The sequence below is a fragment of the Nansenia antarctica genome, assembly GCF_963989245.1.
Source record: "Nansenia antarctica genome assembly, chromosome: 1".
NCBI lineage: Eukaryota > Metazoa > Chordata > Actinopteri > Argentiniformes > Microstomatidae > Nansenia > Nansenia antarctica.
In genome coordinates, this window is record NC_137674.1 from 97,720,052 (window position 1) to 97,735,149 (window position 15,098).

A 15,098-nucleotide genomic window follows, 5' to 3' on the forward strand; every position below is an offset into this window, starting at 1 on the left:
AAGCGATGTTGTTGATCCGGTCATCAAAGCGATCACCTGCGGTGGCCATAGCAACTCATCTCTCTTCATAATGGGTATGGATCCCAAACAAATAGAGTGCTTGCCTTTTTGTCTCTCTCTCTCTCTCCCCCCCCCCACTCAGTCTCTCTCTCTCTCTCTCCCCCCCCCCCCACTCAGTCTCTCTCCCTCTCCCTCTCTGTCTGTACTCATCAGATTGAAGATAACTCATGCCCACACATTTTATTCTCTTTTAATTTCTTTGTATTAACACTGGCAGGCACTTTCACCACACGTTTAGTCTATTCTATTCTATTCTGTTCTGTTCTGTTCTATTATTTTCTGGTTAGCAAGTCGAGCAAGGCCCAGTTTATTGTTGTCTTTTTTGCTGTATTACTGTTCACATTGAATTATAATTTAATAAGTAATTGTTGTGACTTGTTGTAGTCCCTACATCTTACGATTGAAGCTGTAAAAGCTAATGTAGTCCTCTGCGGCTTAGTTGGTAGAGCACGGAGCTCTAGGTTGTGGGTTCGATTCCTGCTGTGACCATTATGCACTCACTGCGACAAGTAAGTCGCTTTGGATTAAAGCGTCCGCTAAGTGGCATTTATTATTCTATATTCGATTGCCTTTCATCTCATCTCACTTCAATTGGTATTGAAGTGGAAAGGAAGATTGGTTATTGCATTTTTAGGAATATTTCACGGCAGTGCTTGATGATAATTGATTTCCTGCCTGACGTGGTCTGTGTATGATGTGAGCTGTATGGGGAAGGTCTGTGTATGATGTGAGCTGTATGGGGAAGGTAATAACCCCCGGTAGGAATGGGCTTTTGATCTATCATTTAGGAGATGAACGTGCGCGGGGCCGATCGCATAATATCATTGCGGAGTCGGACGCAGATGAAGACGTAGAGAGAGATCCTCCTCAGGATGGAGGAGGGTGAAGCGGTTCCAATCACTAGAGTCTTCAGCCCTCTGCATTTGCCCTGCATTGTGCTAGCCATTGTTACTGAATCACAGTTAATAATACACACACGTACTATATCGTTGTGCTCCGTCTCTTTCTCTTTCTTCGTCCTGTGCCAGGGCTACTCGAGGGCAACCACACGTTCGTGACGTTAGAATTATAAGGTTCTATCTCAATTTTTGTCAATTTTTTTTTTTACAGAATCTGATCCATTAGGTGTTTATTAATGCCTGTGTGGTGTTATTTTTAAAATGTTGACATTTTTGAGTTAGTAATTCCTAAAATACAAAGGTTCCATCTCACAAAACATAATGGGATGTAAAAACTTTGACGCGGCTCAATATCTCTGAACTACCCTAAACGGAGATAGAACCGTATCATTCTAAACTCACGCGTTGTAGATTTGCCTGGTACCACAGCAATGCTTTGAAACACATTTTTAAAATATATGTTTGTTCTACAAAGCAGTAAAACCTTCACACTTGCTGTGCTCATCTTTAAATCCTCCTGCCCCCCCACCCCCCCACCCCATCCCTCCTCCCTCTCTGTATGCCTCCTATCTACCCTTCTCCTCCTATCTACAACCCCTCCCCCTCCCTCTGGCAGCCCAAATTGGAGCACTAATTGAACATAACCATATGTTGAATTAAACATGCATCCAGCACAGGCTGAGGGGGGCTTTTATTAGATTTAAAAAAGCCCTCTGAAGAAATGTTACAAAGTTTTAATTTATGATAATGTTGAATCAGGTTCATTTAGGCACACAGGCCCTCCCGCTGGTGCTAACCAGGGAGGCTATTGGTGAAGTTAGGGGGAGGGGGGGGGGGGGAGGGGGAGCGATGCAATATGGGAGAAATAAGGAGATGCTGTAGCTTTCAAGTTGATGACTGGATGCTGGTGCTAACCAGGGAGGCTATTGGTGAAGTTAGAGAGAGAGGGGGAGATTGGGGCGAGGGGGGGGGGGGGGGGGGGAGCAGTGCAATATGGGAGAAATAAGGAGATGCTGTAGCTTTCAAGTTGATGACTGGATGCACTGATCAAAAGGCTGTTTTATATACCCCTCAAAGTGTGTGGGAGTGTGTGTGTGTGTGTGTGTGTGTGTGTATGTGCGTGTGTGTGTCTCATCTGTGAGACAGAGAGGTTCCATCCTGAACAGGGTGTGTGTGTTTCTTATCTGGCTGAGCTGTGTGTTTGTGTTTGTGTTTGCGTGTGCGTGTGCGTGCGTGTGTGTGTGTGTCCTCCAGGAGTCAGCCACTTGCAGGCTCAATAATGACTCATTTGTTCATGTTGAATGACAATCACCCTAGAAGTCTGCACTAATACATCAGGTGCCTTCTGTCGCAGTGAGTTAGAGTAGAGTGATGTGTGTCATTTCTTTGATGGATGAGTGGCCCTTTCAAGCTGCAGGTCTGTGTACTATAATGAGACTAGGACAGCGAGTGTGTGGCAGTATAAGAGGATTAACACACCACCCAATGTTGACCTACACCGGTTTGGATTGTCCTTGCCAACACACATCATGCTCTCCCTCTACTTCTCCCTCTATCTCTATCTAGCCTCTCCATCTTTCTCTCTCTCTTTCTCTCTCTCTCTCTCTCTCTCTCTCTCTCACATACACACACGCAAATGCTTTACAGTACTTTTAACTCCTCTGCTTTAGAGTAGCAGCTTATATCCATAGCAGACCCACACTGGCCCTTAGGGAGTTCTTAGGGAGCCTGCTGAGGTTTGAACAAAGAACACACTGCTAGATAGACACTACAAATAGACTCTTACTGAATATATAGCTACACACACAATAACACACTGCTAGTTAGACGCTACAAATAGACTCTTACTGAATGTATAGCTACACACACAATAACACACTGCTAGATAGACGCTACAAATAGACTCTTACTGAATCTATAGCTACACACAAGAACACACTGCTACAAATAGACTCTTACAACATGTATAGCTAAACACAAGAACATAGTGCTTTAAATAGACTCTTACAACATGTATAGCTAAACACAAGAACATAGTGCTTTAAATAGACTCTTACAACATATATAGCTACACACACAATAACACACTGCTAGATAGACACTACAAATAGACTCTACTGAATGTATAGCTACACACAAGAACACATTGCTACAAATAGACTTACAACATGTATAGCTAAACACAAGAACACACTGCTATGTCCTGGGCTGAGTCTGAGTCTAAGCGTGTCTGAGTGAGAGTATGTGTGTGTGCGTGTCTCTAGCTCTGCCAGCTACCTGTCTAGCTTGCACTACAGGAACGTCAGCCTCCATCCCATTATTTGATAACGGATCAAGAAAGCTGGGAAGAGTCACGCACCGTTATAAATTACAGAGGAAGCGCAGTATTTGTGTGCTTGTGTGATCTTACTGTGTGTGTACTGTGTGTGTGTGTGTGTGTGTGTGTGTGTGTGTGTGTGTACTGTGTGTGTGTGTGTGTGTGTGTGTGTGTGTGTGTGTGTGTGTGTGTGTGTGTGTACTGTGTGGGTGTGTGTGTTTGTCTGTGTCTGTGTCTCTGTGTGTGTGTGTGTGTGTGTGTGTGTGTGTGTGTGTGTGCGTGTTTGTTTGTTTGTTTGGGGGTATGTGAACTGCTTCACTTTCCCTGGGACAGTCCATCCATTAACTCCCCCTTAATCCTTTCACACTGGGCCTGCGTAGGTGTAATGGACTGCGGGCACACACACTTGCTTCTTTTCCCCGGAGGCGATGGCAGTTGTTTTAGACTTTAGAGCTTCCACGATAGCTTTGAGAACATCACCTCGTTTGCTGTTCCTCTCTCATTGCCTCTCCTCTCCTCCTCCTCCTCGCTTGACGCCAACATCTTATCACACAGAGATGAAACTGCTGTGCTGCCGTGAGGCCGAGCAACAACAACAACAACAACAACAACAACAACAACAACAACCCTAACAACCCAAACCTAAAACACCACAGCTACTCTACAGTTTTCCCTCAGGGCTAGGGAAGAGAGGGTGAGAGAGAGGGTGGGAGAGGGAAGGGGAGAGAGAGGGTGGGGGGAGAGTGAGAGAGCTAGATTTTAATAAGTATTAATCTGATTATAGTAGGAAGGAACCACAACATGAAAGTAGCTGAAGAGTGTGATTACAGCGAATCACAGCAGCCCGTGTTGACGGAGCCATGTAGAATGATAATGATGTCATTAACAGAGGATTGTAATGTAGAACGCTTTTCCTACATGTTCATCGTACAGATTTAATCATCCGTCTCAAAGCTGCATCTGGCTCCTTCATCAGAATCGCTACATTGGCGCTCTGGCTAATGCATTCATAGATTTACTGCTCGCTAGGTTTTATAAGGAAATGCAATTAATATCCAGTAATAAATGCAAGGGGGGGTGGGTATCGATGAGGGAATTAGCCCCTGACCGTACAGAACGAGGGGGAGCGTTCCAGTTCTTGTGTTCCGTCTGACAGTTATCGCTTGAGTCGCTGTGAAATGAATGAATTAATCAACTCTTCAACACCGGCCCAACCAGACACCAGACACCAACCCGTCATCCTCTGGTATTCCATAGCTGTCTCTTCCTCCAATCCTAAGAGGTTGGCATATATCCCACCAGGGCCACTGGCACACACACACACACACACACACACACACACACACACACACACACCGTATTATGAATGTTCCCTGTTCTGATGCCAGTGATTGAGCTGTCCAGGGGTATTATCCCTCCTGAGCCTCCTCAGTGTTTCTCATCACGGTGGGAGAATAGTAGAACACACCCTGGTGGATGCCACTCACGTTAAGTGCTCTTTTTCTTCTGAGCCGCCATTTACTGACTCGTCCCTACAGACGCTGCCTGTCTCTGCCACACGATGACACAGAGTGTTGGAGTAAGCAGCTCTGGACACACAGCAGCATACAGTCAGACAAGGCTCTTGTGACATGTAAACGTGAGGAAGCGCCCCTTCCAACGTTCCTTCCGACTCTCTCTCTCTCTCTCTCTCTCTCTCTCTCTCTCTCTCTCTCTCTCTCTCTCTCTCTCTCTCTCTCTCTCTCGATCTCTCTCTCTCCCTCTCCCTAGCCTGGTAACATTAAGCCGTTGTGATGCTGTTAGCACTGACGGCTGCCATCATATCTCCCCTTAAGTGGGATGGTGCGTCTGGACTCGTCTGAGAGCCAGTTGTGCTCCGGCTTCAGCTTCAAAGGCGTGACGTTGTCAACGAGCAGATAAACGCCTCCCCCGGGACTCTGAAGAGGTGTCTGACTGACAGTCTGACTACACACACTACATTACACACACACACACACACAGACACACACACGCAAATGTGGGTCCACACACACACACACACACACACACACACACACGCAAATGTGGGTCCACACACACACACACACACACACACACACACACACACACACATACAGGCAGACAGGCCATCTGGCCCTCCTGTCAGTAGTTCACATGTACATGGGCTGCTTCACAAACATTTGAATCCTGCCCCCCCTCCCCCCTCCCCCCTACCCCCTACCCTCCAAAGCCTCCACAGTCTTTAGCCCAGTAAGTGATTTACTGACGTTTCCTATGGCTCTAGAGCCGTACATCATGGATTTGCCTTGTTCCAGATTCAGGGAATCCCCCCGCGGGGGAGCCGTCTCTCTGATGCGTGCTAATGATGCTAAGTTAGTATAATGGTGCTTCCCAGTAAATGCTACATTAGCTCGCTGCTGCAAAATGGCTCAATATGCCGGATTGCCGGGGTACCACAGAGGGGGGGCCAAGGGGACATGCCGGGTGGAGTGGAGCTGTTCGTTCTACAGAGATGCTGCATGGCGACAGATAGTTTGTCATAAACATCATTATTCACCAGCAAGATACATACTGCGTGATCCACCGGGGCTTTTCTTTTACATTGATACTTGTATATGTATGTAAATCAGTGGAGGCTGGTGGAGGTAGAAATCATAGGACAGGGTCATATTAAAAAATGTGATACCATTTCCTCATTCCGTTCCGCGCATGAGCCCGTGCTCCGATTTCTACCTCCACCAGCCTCCCCTGATGTAGTACTGTATTGCAGTATACAGTATTTACATCAGGGGAGGCTGGTGGAGGTAGATTATATATGTATATACATATAGAAAGTACATAGCTTATTGTTTGTCTGCTCCATTGACATTTACATTGACATTACATTTTTGCCATTTAGCAGAGGGCTTTTATCCGAAGCGACTTACAGCAAATATTCTGTGTTTGTCTATGTAAGTGAATCATCTATCCCATCAGTCATAGCAAGAAAAAGGTAATCTATGACCACTAGCTAGGCTTCTATGAAAGGCTGTGAATTGCAGCCTCAGTCTCCTGTTAGACCAGCGTCCTCTGAGGCGTGGCTGAAGGGCGTTCTCATTACGGTTCAGGTGTTTGTGGGCATTTAATCGACGTCTCGCTCACGTTTCAGAGACCACGCCTGCTGATGCGTGGCTCGTTGGCGAGCGTTTCCGTGGCCACGGCTCCTCGGCTGATGTGTTAAACCACAGTGTCTTATTTGATATCACGCTCCAGAAAGTTAGGGGGAGGGGGGGCGTAATGGTGTTTTTGTGTGTGTTTGTGTGCGTGTGTGCGTGCGTGCGTGCGTGCGGTGTGTGTGTGTGTGTGTGTGTATCCCTGTGTGTGTTTTAGATCATGTGCTCTGCTTTACTCAACTGAGTTCAATAGTGTCTCTCTACAAGGTCGAAGTGATGTGTGTTTATCGCCTTGCTCCATCTATTGCCTGTCCAGTACCAGGCCGGGGGATGGATAGGGTGGGACAGAGGTTTGGTCAGAGGGAGGACAGAACAGAAGCTATCGCCAACAGGTCCTGAAGGTCCTGAAGTGAATTGAATTCCAATTAGGCTATTGAAAAAAAATTGGTTTCAAACGGTTTTTCCAATAAATACATTTTAAAAATCAGAGTATCTGGGTGTACCTAGGTTTCCAATGGTCAGCAACTTAACGTTGTGTTCTTCTTTACTATGAATGAATGAATGAATGAATGAATGAATGAATGAATGGTCTTTATTGTCATTGCTATAGTACAGGTACCAAACAACGAAATTTGGGAGGGGTGGCTCCCCTGGTGCTAGGAAAGAAAAAAAAAAACTAAAAAAACAAGAAGGGAAAGGAGCTGGTTTACATAAATAAAGGCTATGTACACTATCCACTATACTATACTGTACAGATAAAACGACTAGGGTTGTCATATTGCACATAGTGTTATTGCACATTCATTTAAAGTGTCGCAGTTTGCAGGCTTGAAATGTACACATTTGTGCCTCAGCACTACACCTGATTTTTTCAATCCAGCTATGCATTTAGAAAGCATTTTTCCCCTATTCCCAGCTCCGTTACCCTGCTCCCCTGTACCTCTGCTTTCAGTCTCTGTGTTCTGCACCTCTCTGACGATCTTGTGTAGAGGGATACCCCCCAGAGAACACAGAGTGAGAGAGAGAGAAAGAGAAGGGAGCTTAGACTTAGAGGTGATATCACCTCAGTGTGAAGTGCGTGTGTGAGTACATGTATGTGTGTTAGTTCAGGTGTGTGTGTGTGTGTGTGTGTGTGTGTGTGTGTGTGTGTTTTGGGTTGATGATATCTGACTTTCTCGATGTGAGAGAGTAGGAAACCTCCCCTGATACTGTAGCTAGCAGTAGCCGCTGACCTCAGGTCTCTTCTACAGATTTCACTTCTGAATACTGTGTTCGCTCATTCTCCCGAAGGAGAGAGAGAGGAGAGGAAATGATACCATACCGGCTGCTGCTGTTTACAGTTGGCATAACATGGCCAAACGAGCTCTGTGCTTCCGAGGCCAAGGTGTTATTATTGTATCGCAGGGGAGGCTGGTGGAGGTAGACATTTTTAGGAGGCGCTCATTGTAATGCATGAAATCGATTCCATTCCATTCATTACAGTGTGTCTATGATACCATTCCTCATTCCATTCCGTTGCATTACAATGAGCCCGTCCTCCAATTTCTGCATCCACTAGCCTACCCTGCTGTACAGTATGGGCTGTCTATGAGCAAGAGAGACATATCATAGCCAGCATGCACAAAAGCTCACAGTCACTAACAAGACAAATAATATCTTTAATAGTAGTTTAATAGTCATTTGTGAAACTATCCCTAGGATTTTACTATTTTTAATCACACTTATACTACACTATAGCCTCTGGTTCTACCACCTCAGAGCTTACACAATTTGTATATCTTGCTTTTTTCTCAATCTTAAAGCTCTTTACGTTGTTGCTAGTGGGCACTGCGCTGTGTGAACCCACTTTCAATGCATATCTTATGTGCTTGTTCACCTTCAACAATCTCTCACCCTGCTCAACAACACACACACACACACACACACACACACACACACACACAGAGTCAGACAGACAGCAGGACACACACACAGACAGACAGACAGCAGGACACACACACACACACACACAGACACACACAGACAGACAGCAGGACACACACAAACACACACACACACACACACACACACACACACACACACACACACTGGGATGACCAGGAAAATATCTGATCCTCTAATTGCCTCTTTGTTTATTTGTTGACTTAATTAAATCATCCAAATACGAGAGGGGTGATTAGTATGCAGCCACAAAACGAGCAGCAAATCCAATTGGCTATTATTGTAATCAGCCCCTGGTGTGAGGCGTGGGAGGAGGTGGGGGGCAAACTGTAGTGGTGAAGTACACACTCTAGAAAGTACACACACTTGAAAGTACACACACTGGAAAGTACACACTGGAAAGTGGAATGACACATATGCCCTTTCCCTCACAACACTGTAATACACTGTATATAAATCACATTGATCTAGTCCTGTGGGAAAATGGGAGAATGTCACTCTTGGATCGAGGCATTTTGCTGTGGGTGCATAGTGTACACACACACACACACACACACACACACACACACACACCAATCTTGAATAGGTAAGAAGGCTAAAGTAGTATTCATCATCTATTGTGAACAGTCAGCAGTGTTCAGTACGTGAGTGCTTGGGTGGAAGGTAGCATGTTTCTGAGTGATTATGTGTGAGGGTATGTTCATGTTTATGGATGTTTTTCATAATTTCGTGTTTATACTGTCAGTCTTACTGTAGTCTTGACTCTGTTAGCACTACACTGTGTGCGTGTGTTTCTGTGTGTGTGTGTGTGTGTGTGTGTGTGTATGTGTGTGTATGACTGCATGTGTGTTTATGTGTGTGTGTGTGTGTGTGTGTGTGTGTGTGTGTGTGTGTGTGTGTGTGTTTATATGAGACCTTCCCTCTCACCCCCATGTCTGTGTGTTTGCCGAGGCCTCTTCATAAAAATACTTTAAAACTCAATACCTTCAGAGGCTCCACAGGGCAGTTATACCTTCAGTTCAACTGACCCTATTAAGAATGGGCACGCCGCTTCACCGCGGCGTACTGGAACCCATTAAGAGTCGTAGGAGCCGGGGCTAGGCCACAGGCCATCTGGGCTAGCAAAGAGAAATCAATGGGGTTACCCAGACACGGGGTAGGTTACACAGGCAACTGCTCTGCTCTCTCTCTCTCTTTAGCATGGCGCTAGCAGCTAGCACTTAGCCCCGGAGGCACAGTGCCTGGAGGTAGACTGACTGTGGTTCAGACACCAGGAGCCTGCTGTTTGCTCAAAGACAGCTGCTCTCATCTCTCTTCCAAACATCTCTCTGTCTGCACAGAAGCTTTGTGCTCGTGTCCTGTGTGTGTGTGATCTTATACTGCACTCTCGCTCCAGGTTCTACCACCTCCCTCAATACGCCTTTCTTCTCTGCTCTGCTTCTTATTTATTTCCTCTTGCCTCTGGTGCGTTTTTGTCCAATGTACTCCATTTTCCTCTCTTGATCTCTTCAGCTCTGAGGCTCCCTACCCTGTGTGGACTGAATATCTTTGCATACAGCTTGTACTACCTCGCACATTGATGATGTCTAGACCTCAGCCAACTCTTTCTCGCTCTCTCTCTATCTCTCCCCCCTCTCTCTCTTCTCTCTCTCTCTCCCCCCCTCTCTCCCCGCCCTCCCCCACCCTCTCTCTCTCTCTCTCTCTCTCTCTCTCTCTCTTTCTCTCTATCTGTCTCTCTCACACCCTCTCTCTCTCTCTCTCTCTCTCTCTCTCTCTCTCTCTCTCTCTCTCTTCTCCAGATGCCAAGGCCTGCCCCGCCAAGGAGTTTCAGTGCAGGAACCGGAAGTGCGTGGCGCCCATCTTCGTGTGTGACGGCGATGACGACTGCGGGGACGGCAGCGATGAGGAGAAGTGCTCCCCCGCGCTGACCTGTGGCCCCCACGAGTTCCGCTGCAACGACTCGGAGTGCATCCCGGCGCTGTGGAGCTGCGACGGAGACCCGGACTGCGTGGACAAGTCGGACGAGTCCATGGAGCGCTGCAGCCGGAGGACGGAGCCCCAGAAGCCTCGCTGCCCGGCGGGGGAGTTCCAGTGCGGCAGCGGGGAGTGCGTCCACCTCAACTGGAAGTGCGACGGGGACGCAGACTGCAAGGACAAGTCTGATGAGGCCAACTGCCGTAAGTCACCCCCGGGGAGGGAGGGGCCTGGGACATACTGGGGGATGTAGTCTCCTGTGTATGTGTGTGTGTGTGTGTGTGTGTGGGTGGTTGTAGTGGGATGCATGTGACATACATGGATGTAAAACGCCAGGGGCAAAGTCACTTTTGGAGAGGGTTTATTTTACCTTGCTGCTAAAAAAATTTGAGAGATGACGACGTGTAGATTTGTGTGTGTGTGTGTGTGTGCGTGCGTGTGAGTGTGTGTGTGTGTGTGTTTGTGTGTGTGTGTGTGTGTGTGTGTGTGCGTGCGTGTGTGTGTGTCCGCACTTGTGCGTGCGCATGTGTTTGCATGTTAAAGAGCCTCTCAGACCTCTATGATGGTGATGAGAAGACTTGTGTTGGAATCGCCATGGCGATCAGTGAGTGTGTGTGTGTGTGTGTGTGTGTATGTGTGTGTGTGTGTGTGTGTGGGGGGGGGGGGGGTTGCCATGCAACCATGTGATGTCTGGAACAGTGAAGAGTCCTTGAGTGTGAGCGAGGGTGGTTAGGGTCCTCAGAGCCAATCAGGAGGAACACAATGTGCTCTGCCCCATCCACTCACAGACCAGACACACCACTCACACTGCATGCACAGGTTTGAGGAGCTTTTATAACATGAATAATAATAATAATCATAATAATAATAATAATATACAAATACATGTTATTTGTCAACCCCATTGCAAGGCACTCACGATTGCCTAACATGAAATAGAAGTGGAAAATAAATCCAATAAATATATACATTAATATAATACACTGTGCATACAGTATAAAGGCCATTCTTTTTTCACCCAGTGGAGAGATTGTCCATGTAGCATGCATTTGATTGGTATTTACAAAAAGCCCAGTTATTTTTAGATTGATATCACGATGACTATTGGAAGCATCAGTCAGAACATGTTTGTCAGATCCCGAGACAATGCAGTAGTGTAGCTGGCGGCGAGAGGTTAATGTAAATGAGAACTAGAACATCATTCTCTTCTCTTCCCCCCTCTCTCTAGTTGGTTCCCTCCTCTTCACGGACTAGCAGTAGTAGTCGTGTTGTTGCGGATGTTGCTGCCACATTCATCCTGAAGATTTATCCGAATTAAGCTCTTCTCAGATCCCAATCGCTGCCTGTGATAGGATCAGCACATCTGTGATACAGTAGGATTATGCGTCCCCTGCGGAGGAGGGGGGCGGGGCTTTGTGCTTCTGTTTTGAGTACGGGCACTGCTGCACCATGGGGGGGCTTTTATGAGTGGTATGTGCGAGACAATAAAGTGTGTGTGTCTGTGTGTCTGCGAGAAAGAAAGAGTGAGAGAAAAAAAGAAAGGAAATAAGAGTTGTGTTTATGCGTCAGTTTCTTATTTATTTTGTTGTTTCTTCGGGAGACTTGAGTATGTTTACATGGATACAGTAAGTTATGCATCCGTGCATCCCTCCTCCGACATTGCGCAGGCCTTCCTCCTTTCCTCTGAAGTACACCGCATGAATAATAAAAGAGGCAGTTAAAAAGTAGAATAACACCCCCCCCCCCCCCCCTCCACTGCTAGACCAGCACAAACAACAGACGGGCCTAGTCCCGGATGTGTGTTTTACCTCGGACAGTGAGTAAATACCTCCCCGCTTCTCATTTTCTGAGGATTTTTCTGGTGCAGGGGGGAGTTGTATCTATGACTGATTACTAGTGAATTGGAATGCACTGGAAGTTGGAGCAAAACCCAGAGGAAACTCACACACACGCTCTCGGTTTCGCTGAAATAATTTGCTCCCCGACAGGATCTCGGGTTGGATCTGTGGAGATAGAGAGAATTGGATGATGTGCTGGTAAATTAACGCTTGTTCTGTGTGTCTGTCTGTCTGTCTGTGCGTGTGTGTGTGTGTGTGTGCGTGCTTGTGCGTGTTCTCTTCCACCACAGCTCTTCTGACCTGCCGTCCTGATGAGTTCCAGTGTGGAGATGGCTCCTGTATCCATGGCACCAAGCAGTGTAACAGGGTGCACGACTGTCCTGACTTCAGCGATGAAGCCGGCTGCATCAACAGTGGGTGTACCGCTATAAGTGTGTCTGTGTGTGTGTGTGTGTGTGTGTGTGTGTGTGTGTGTGCGCCTGCCTGCCTGCGTGTGTGCTCACATGTGTGTATGTGTGTGTGTGTGTGTGTGTGTGTGTGTGTGTGTGTGCCTGCCTGCGTGAGTGTGTGCGCACATGTGTGGATGTGTGTGTGTGTGCCTGCCTGCGTGCGTGTGTGCGCACATGTGTGTATGTGTGTGGGTGCACTGCTACAATACAGCACTCTTTGTTTTTTATTTATTTATACACTCCTACAGTATATAGCTGTATATAGTCTTTTCTCCTCTCCATATTTTTGCATATGGTTGAGCATGAATGAGAACTATTTTTGGAGTCTCAGTATCAGCTCTCTCATTTTTGTGGCTCTATGCAATACTGTAACCTCTCATCTCTCCCTAGCAGTTAGTAGTCAGTTCCCGTGTGTATCTATGCCTGATACAACTCAAGGTCATCTGTACCAGTGCTACTCAGGACGTTCTTTTGGAGCGGTTGTTTTGAAATGCCACGGTGAACCTGAAATCAATAACCCAGTGCTTTTCTCACACAGTTGCGCCCTGCAACTTTGTGTCTAATGTGTGGGCTGGGGGTGGGAGGAGGAGGAGGTAGAGGATACTAACTCCAAAACGCTCGCTCTCTGTTCCAGATGATTACACACACACACACACACACACATACACATACACACACACACACACACACACACACACACGCACACACACACACACACACACTCACACACACCTGGCAGGTAGCCAGAGTTATCAGAAATCCATTACAGAGTGGTGTGTCTACAGGATGTAGTACAGTACCGCCTCGGATGGTATCTTCTCTTGTTTGACTTGAAGATTATTTTGATTGCAATTTTTGGGATTTAGATTGTAGGAAAGGAAACAGGGAGGGGAGGACAGTGCAGGACATTAGAGATCAGATCTTTTCCTGGTCATCCCAGTGTGTGTGTGTGTGTGTGTGTGTGTGTGTGTGTGTGTGTGTGTGTGTGTGTGTGCGCGTGTGTGCGGGTGCATGCGTGCGTATGTGCGTGTCCGTGTGTCCGTGTGTGTCCGTGTGTGTGTGTGTGTGTGTGCGCGTGCGTGCGAGTGTGTGCATGTGTGTGTGTGTTAGCATTACTGCTCAGCCACGGTGTCAACACCACTATCACCATCTACCCCAGCTGGACAGTCTGCAGCTGGGCCGGTCTCGGGCCTCTGGTCAGTACCAGGGTGTGCTGTCCTGTGGCTGTAGGAACATGATGGTTCTACAATCAGAAGCTTGTTGGCTTCACTGCCTTGAGCATAATGGGACAGTGTGTTTGAGTGTTGAATTGCATCACCAGCTGCTTCAGTTAGATATGTGAACAAGTGATTTATATTTGCATGTGTAGCAACATGCCAATCTAACACACAATGTCTGTCTGTCTCTTTTCTCACCACAGCGACTAAGTGCGACGGGCCGCGGAAGTTCAAGTGCAAGAACGGAGAGTGTATCGACAGCAGCAAGGTGTGTGACGCCGTCAAAGACTGTAAGGACTGGTCAGACGAGCCCATGAAGGAATGCGGTGAGACATGCATGCGTGCACGCATACACACACACACACACACACACACACACACAGGCATGCACACAGACATGCACACACACATACACCTACACCCACAAACAGGCACAAACACACACACCCACAAACAGGCACAAACAAACACACACACACACACACACACACACACACACAGACAGACATGCACACACATATACCCACACACCCACACACAGGCATGCACAAACCACACACACACACATACACAGGCATGCACACACACACACATCCACATCCACAGAGATTAGTAACCACTTCACATGCAGATGGTCACTCTGTTAGTAATAGGGGTTTGATTTGATTAAGGGGGAGTAAATCAGTACAAGTCCCAGCTTGCTCGTTATGATCAAAGAGCAACACTTCCCCGGAGTGCGTTCACGGCAGGGAAGCGTGATCGGACTACTCTACCCACAACGCACCATATGGATTAACTATCCACCATAGCTAATCACCATTTAGAGCGCGGACCTCATGGTGGAATGATTATGGCCCCTAACCAGTATCACTGAGATATGAAACAGCGTGTCAACATGCAGACCCAGCCCTGCATGGTAAACACACTGCTCTTCTTTCATTTTGTCTTGATGAAATACCGTTTAATGATACGTCACTCAAGCCAAGGCTGTCGTTCAGAGTCCTCCTCCTCCCCTCCTCCCCTGTTTCTCTCGGACTTGAGTGTATAACTTGCTGTATGTACTTCCTATGAAACTGTAATGTAAACCCAGAGAGAGAGAGGGAGGGAGCGAGAGAGGGAGTTATAGAGACATGATAAAAGGATAGAGGGATGAAAGGAGGAGAGGATAATCAGATTAGAGAGATGCACCTGTCTGGGCGGCCCCCTCCTGAGCCCAGTGTGTTCTGGACCATCTCCAGCACTGCGTCTCCC

General features: G+C 47.1%; 1 protein-coding gene across 1 annotated transcript in view; it reads left to right on the forward strand.

Moving 5' to 3' along the window:
* The window catches only part of lrp8 (low density lipoprotein receptor-related protein 8, apolipoprotein e receptor), a gene marked incomplete at both ends in the record, with an annotated part of 139,979 nt that overhangs the window by 96,457 nt on the left and 28,424 nt on the right, over positions 1-15,098 (forward strand). Inside the window, 3 exons of the mRNA XM_080532884.1 lie at positions 10,169-10,546; positions 12,472-12,594; positions 14,051-14,173. Coding sequence (XP_080389010.1) covers positions 10,169-10,546; positions 12,472-12,594; positions 14,051-14,173 — 624 coding nt within the window. The remainder of the gene's footprint in view (positions 1-10,168; positions 10,547-12,471; positions 12,595-14,050; positions 14,174-15,098) is intronic.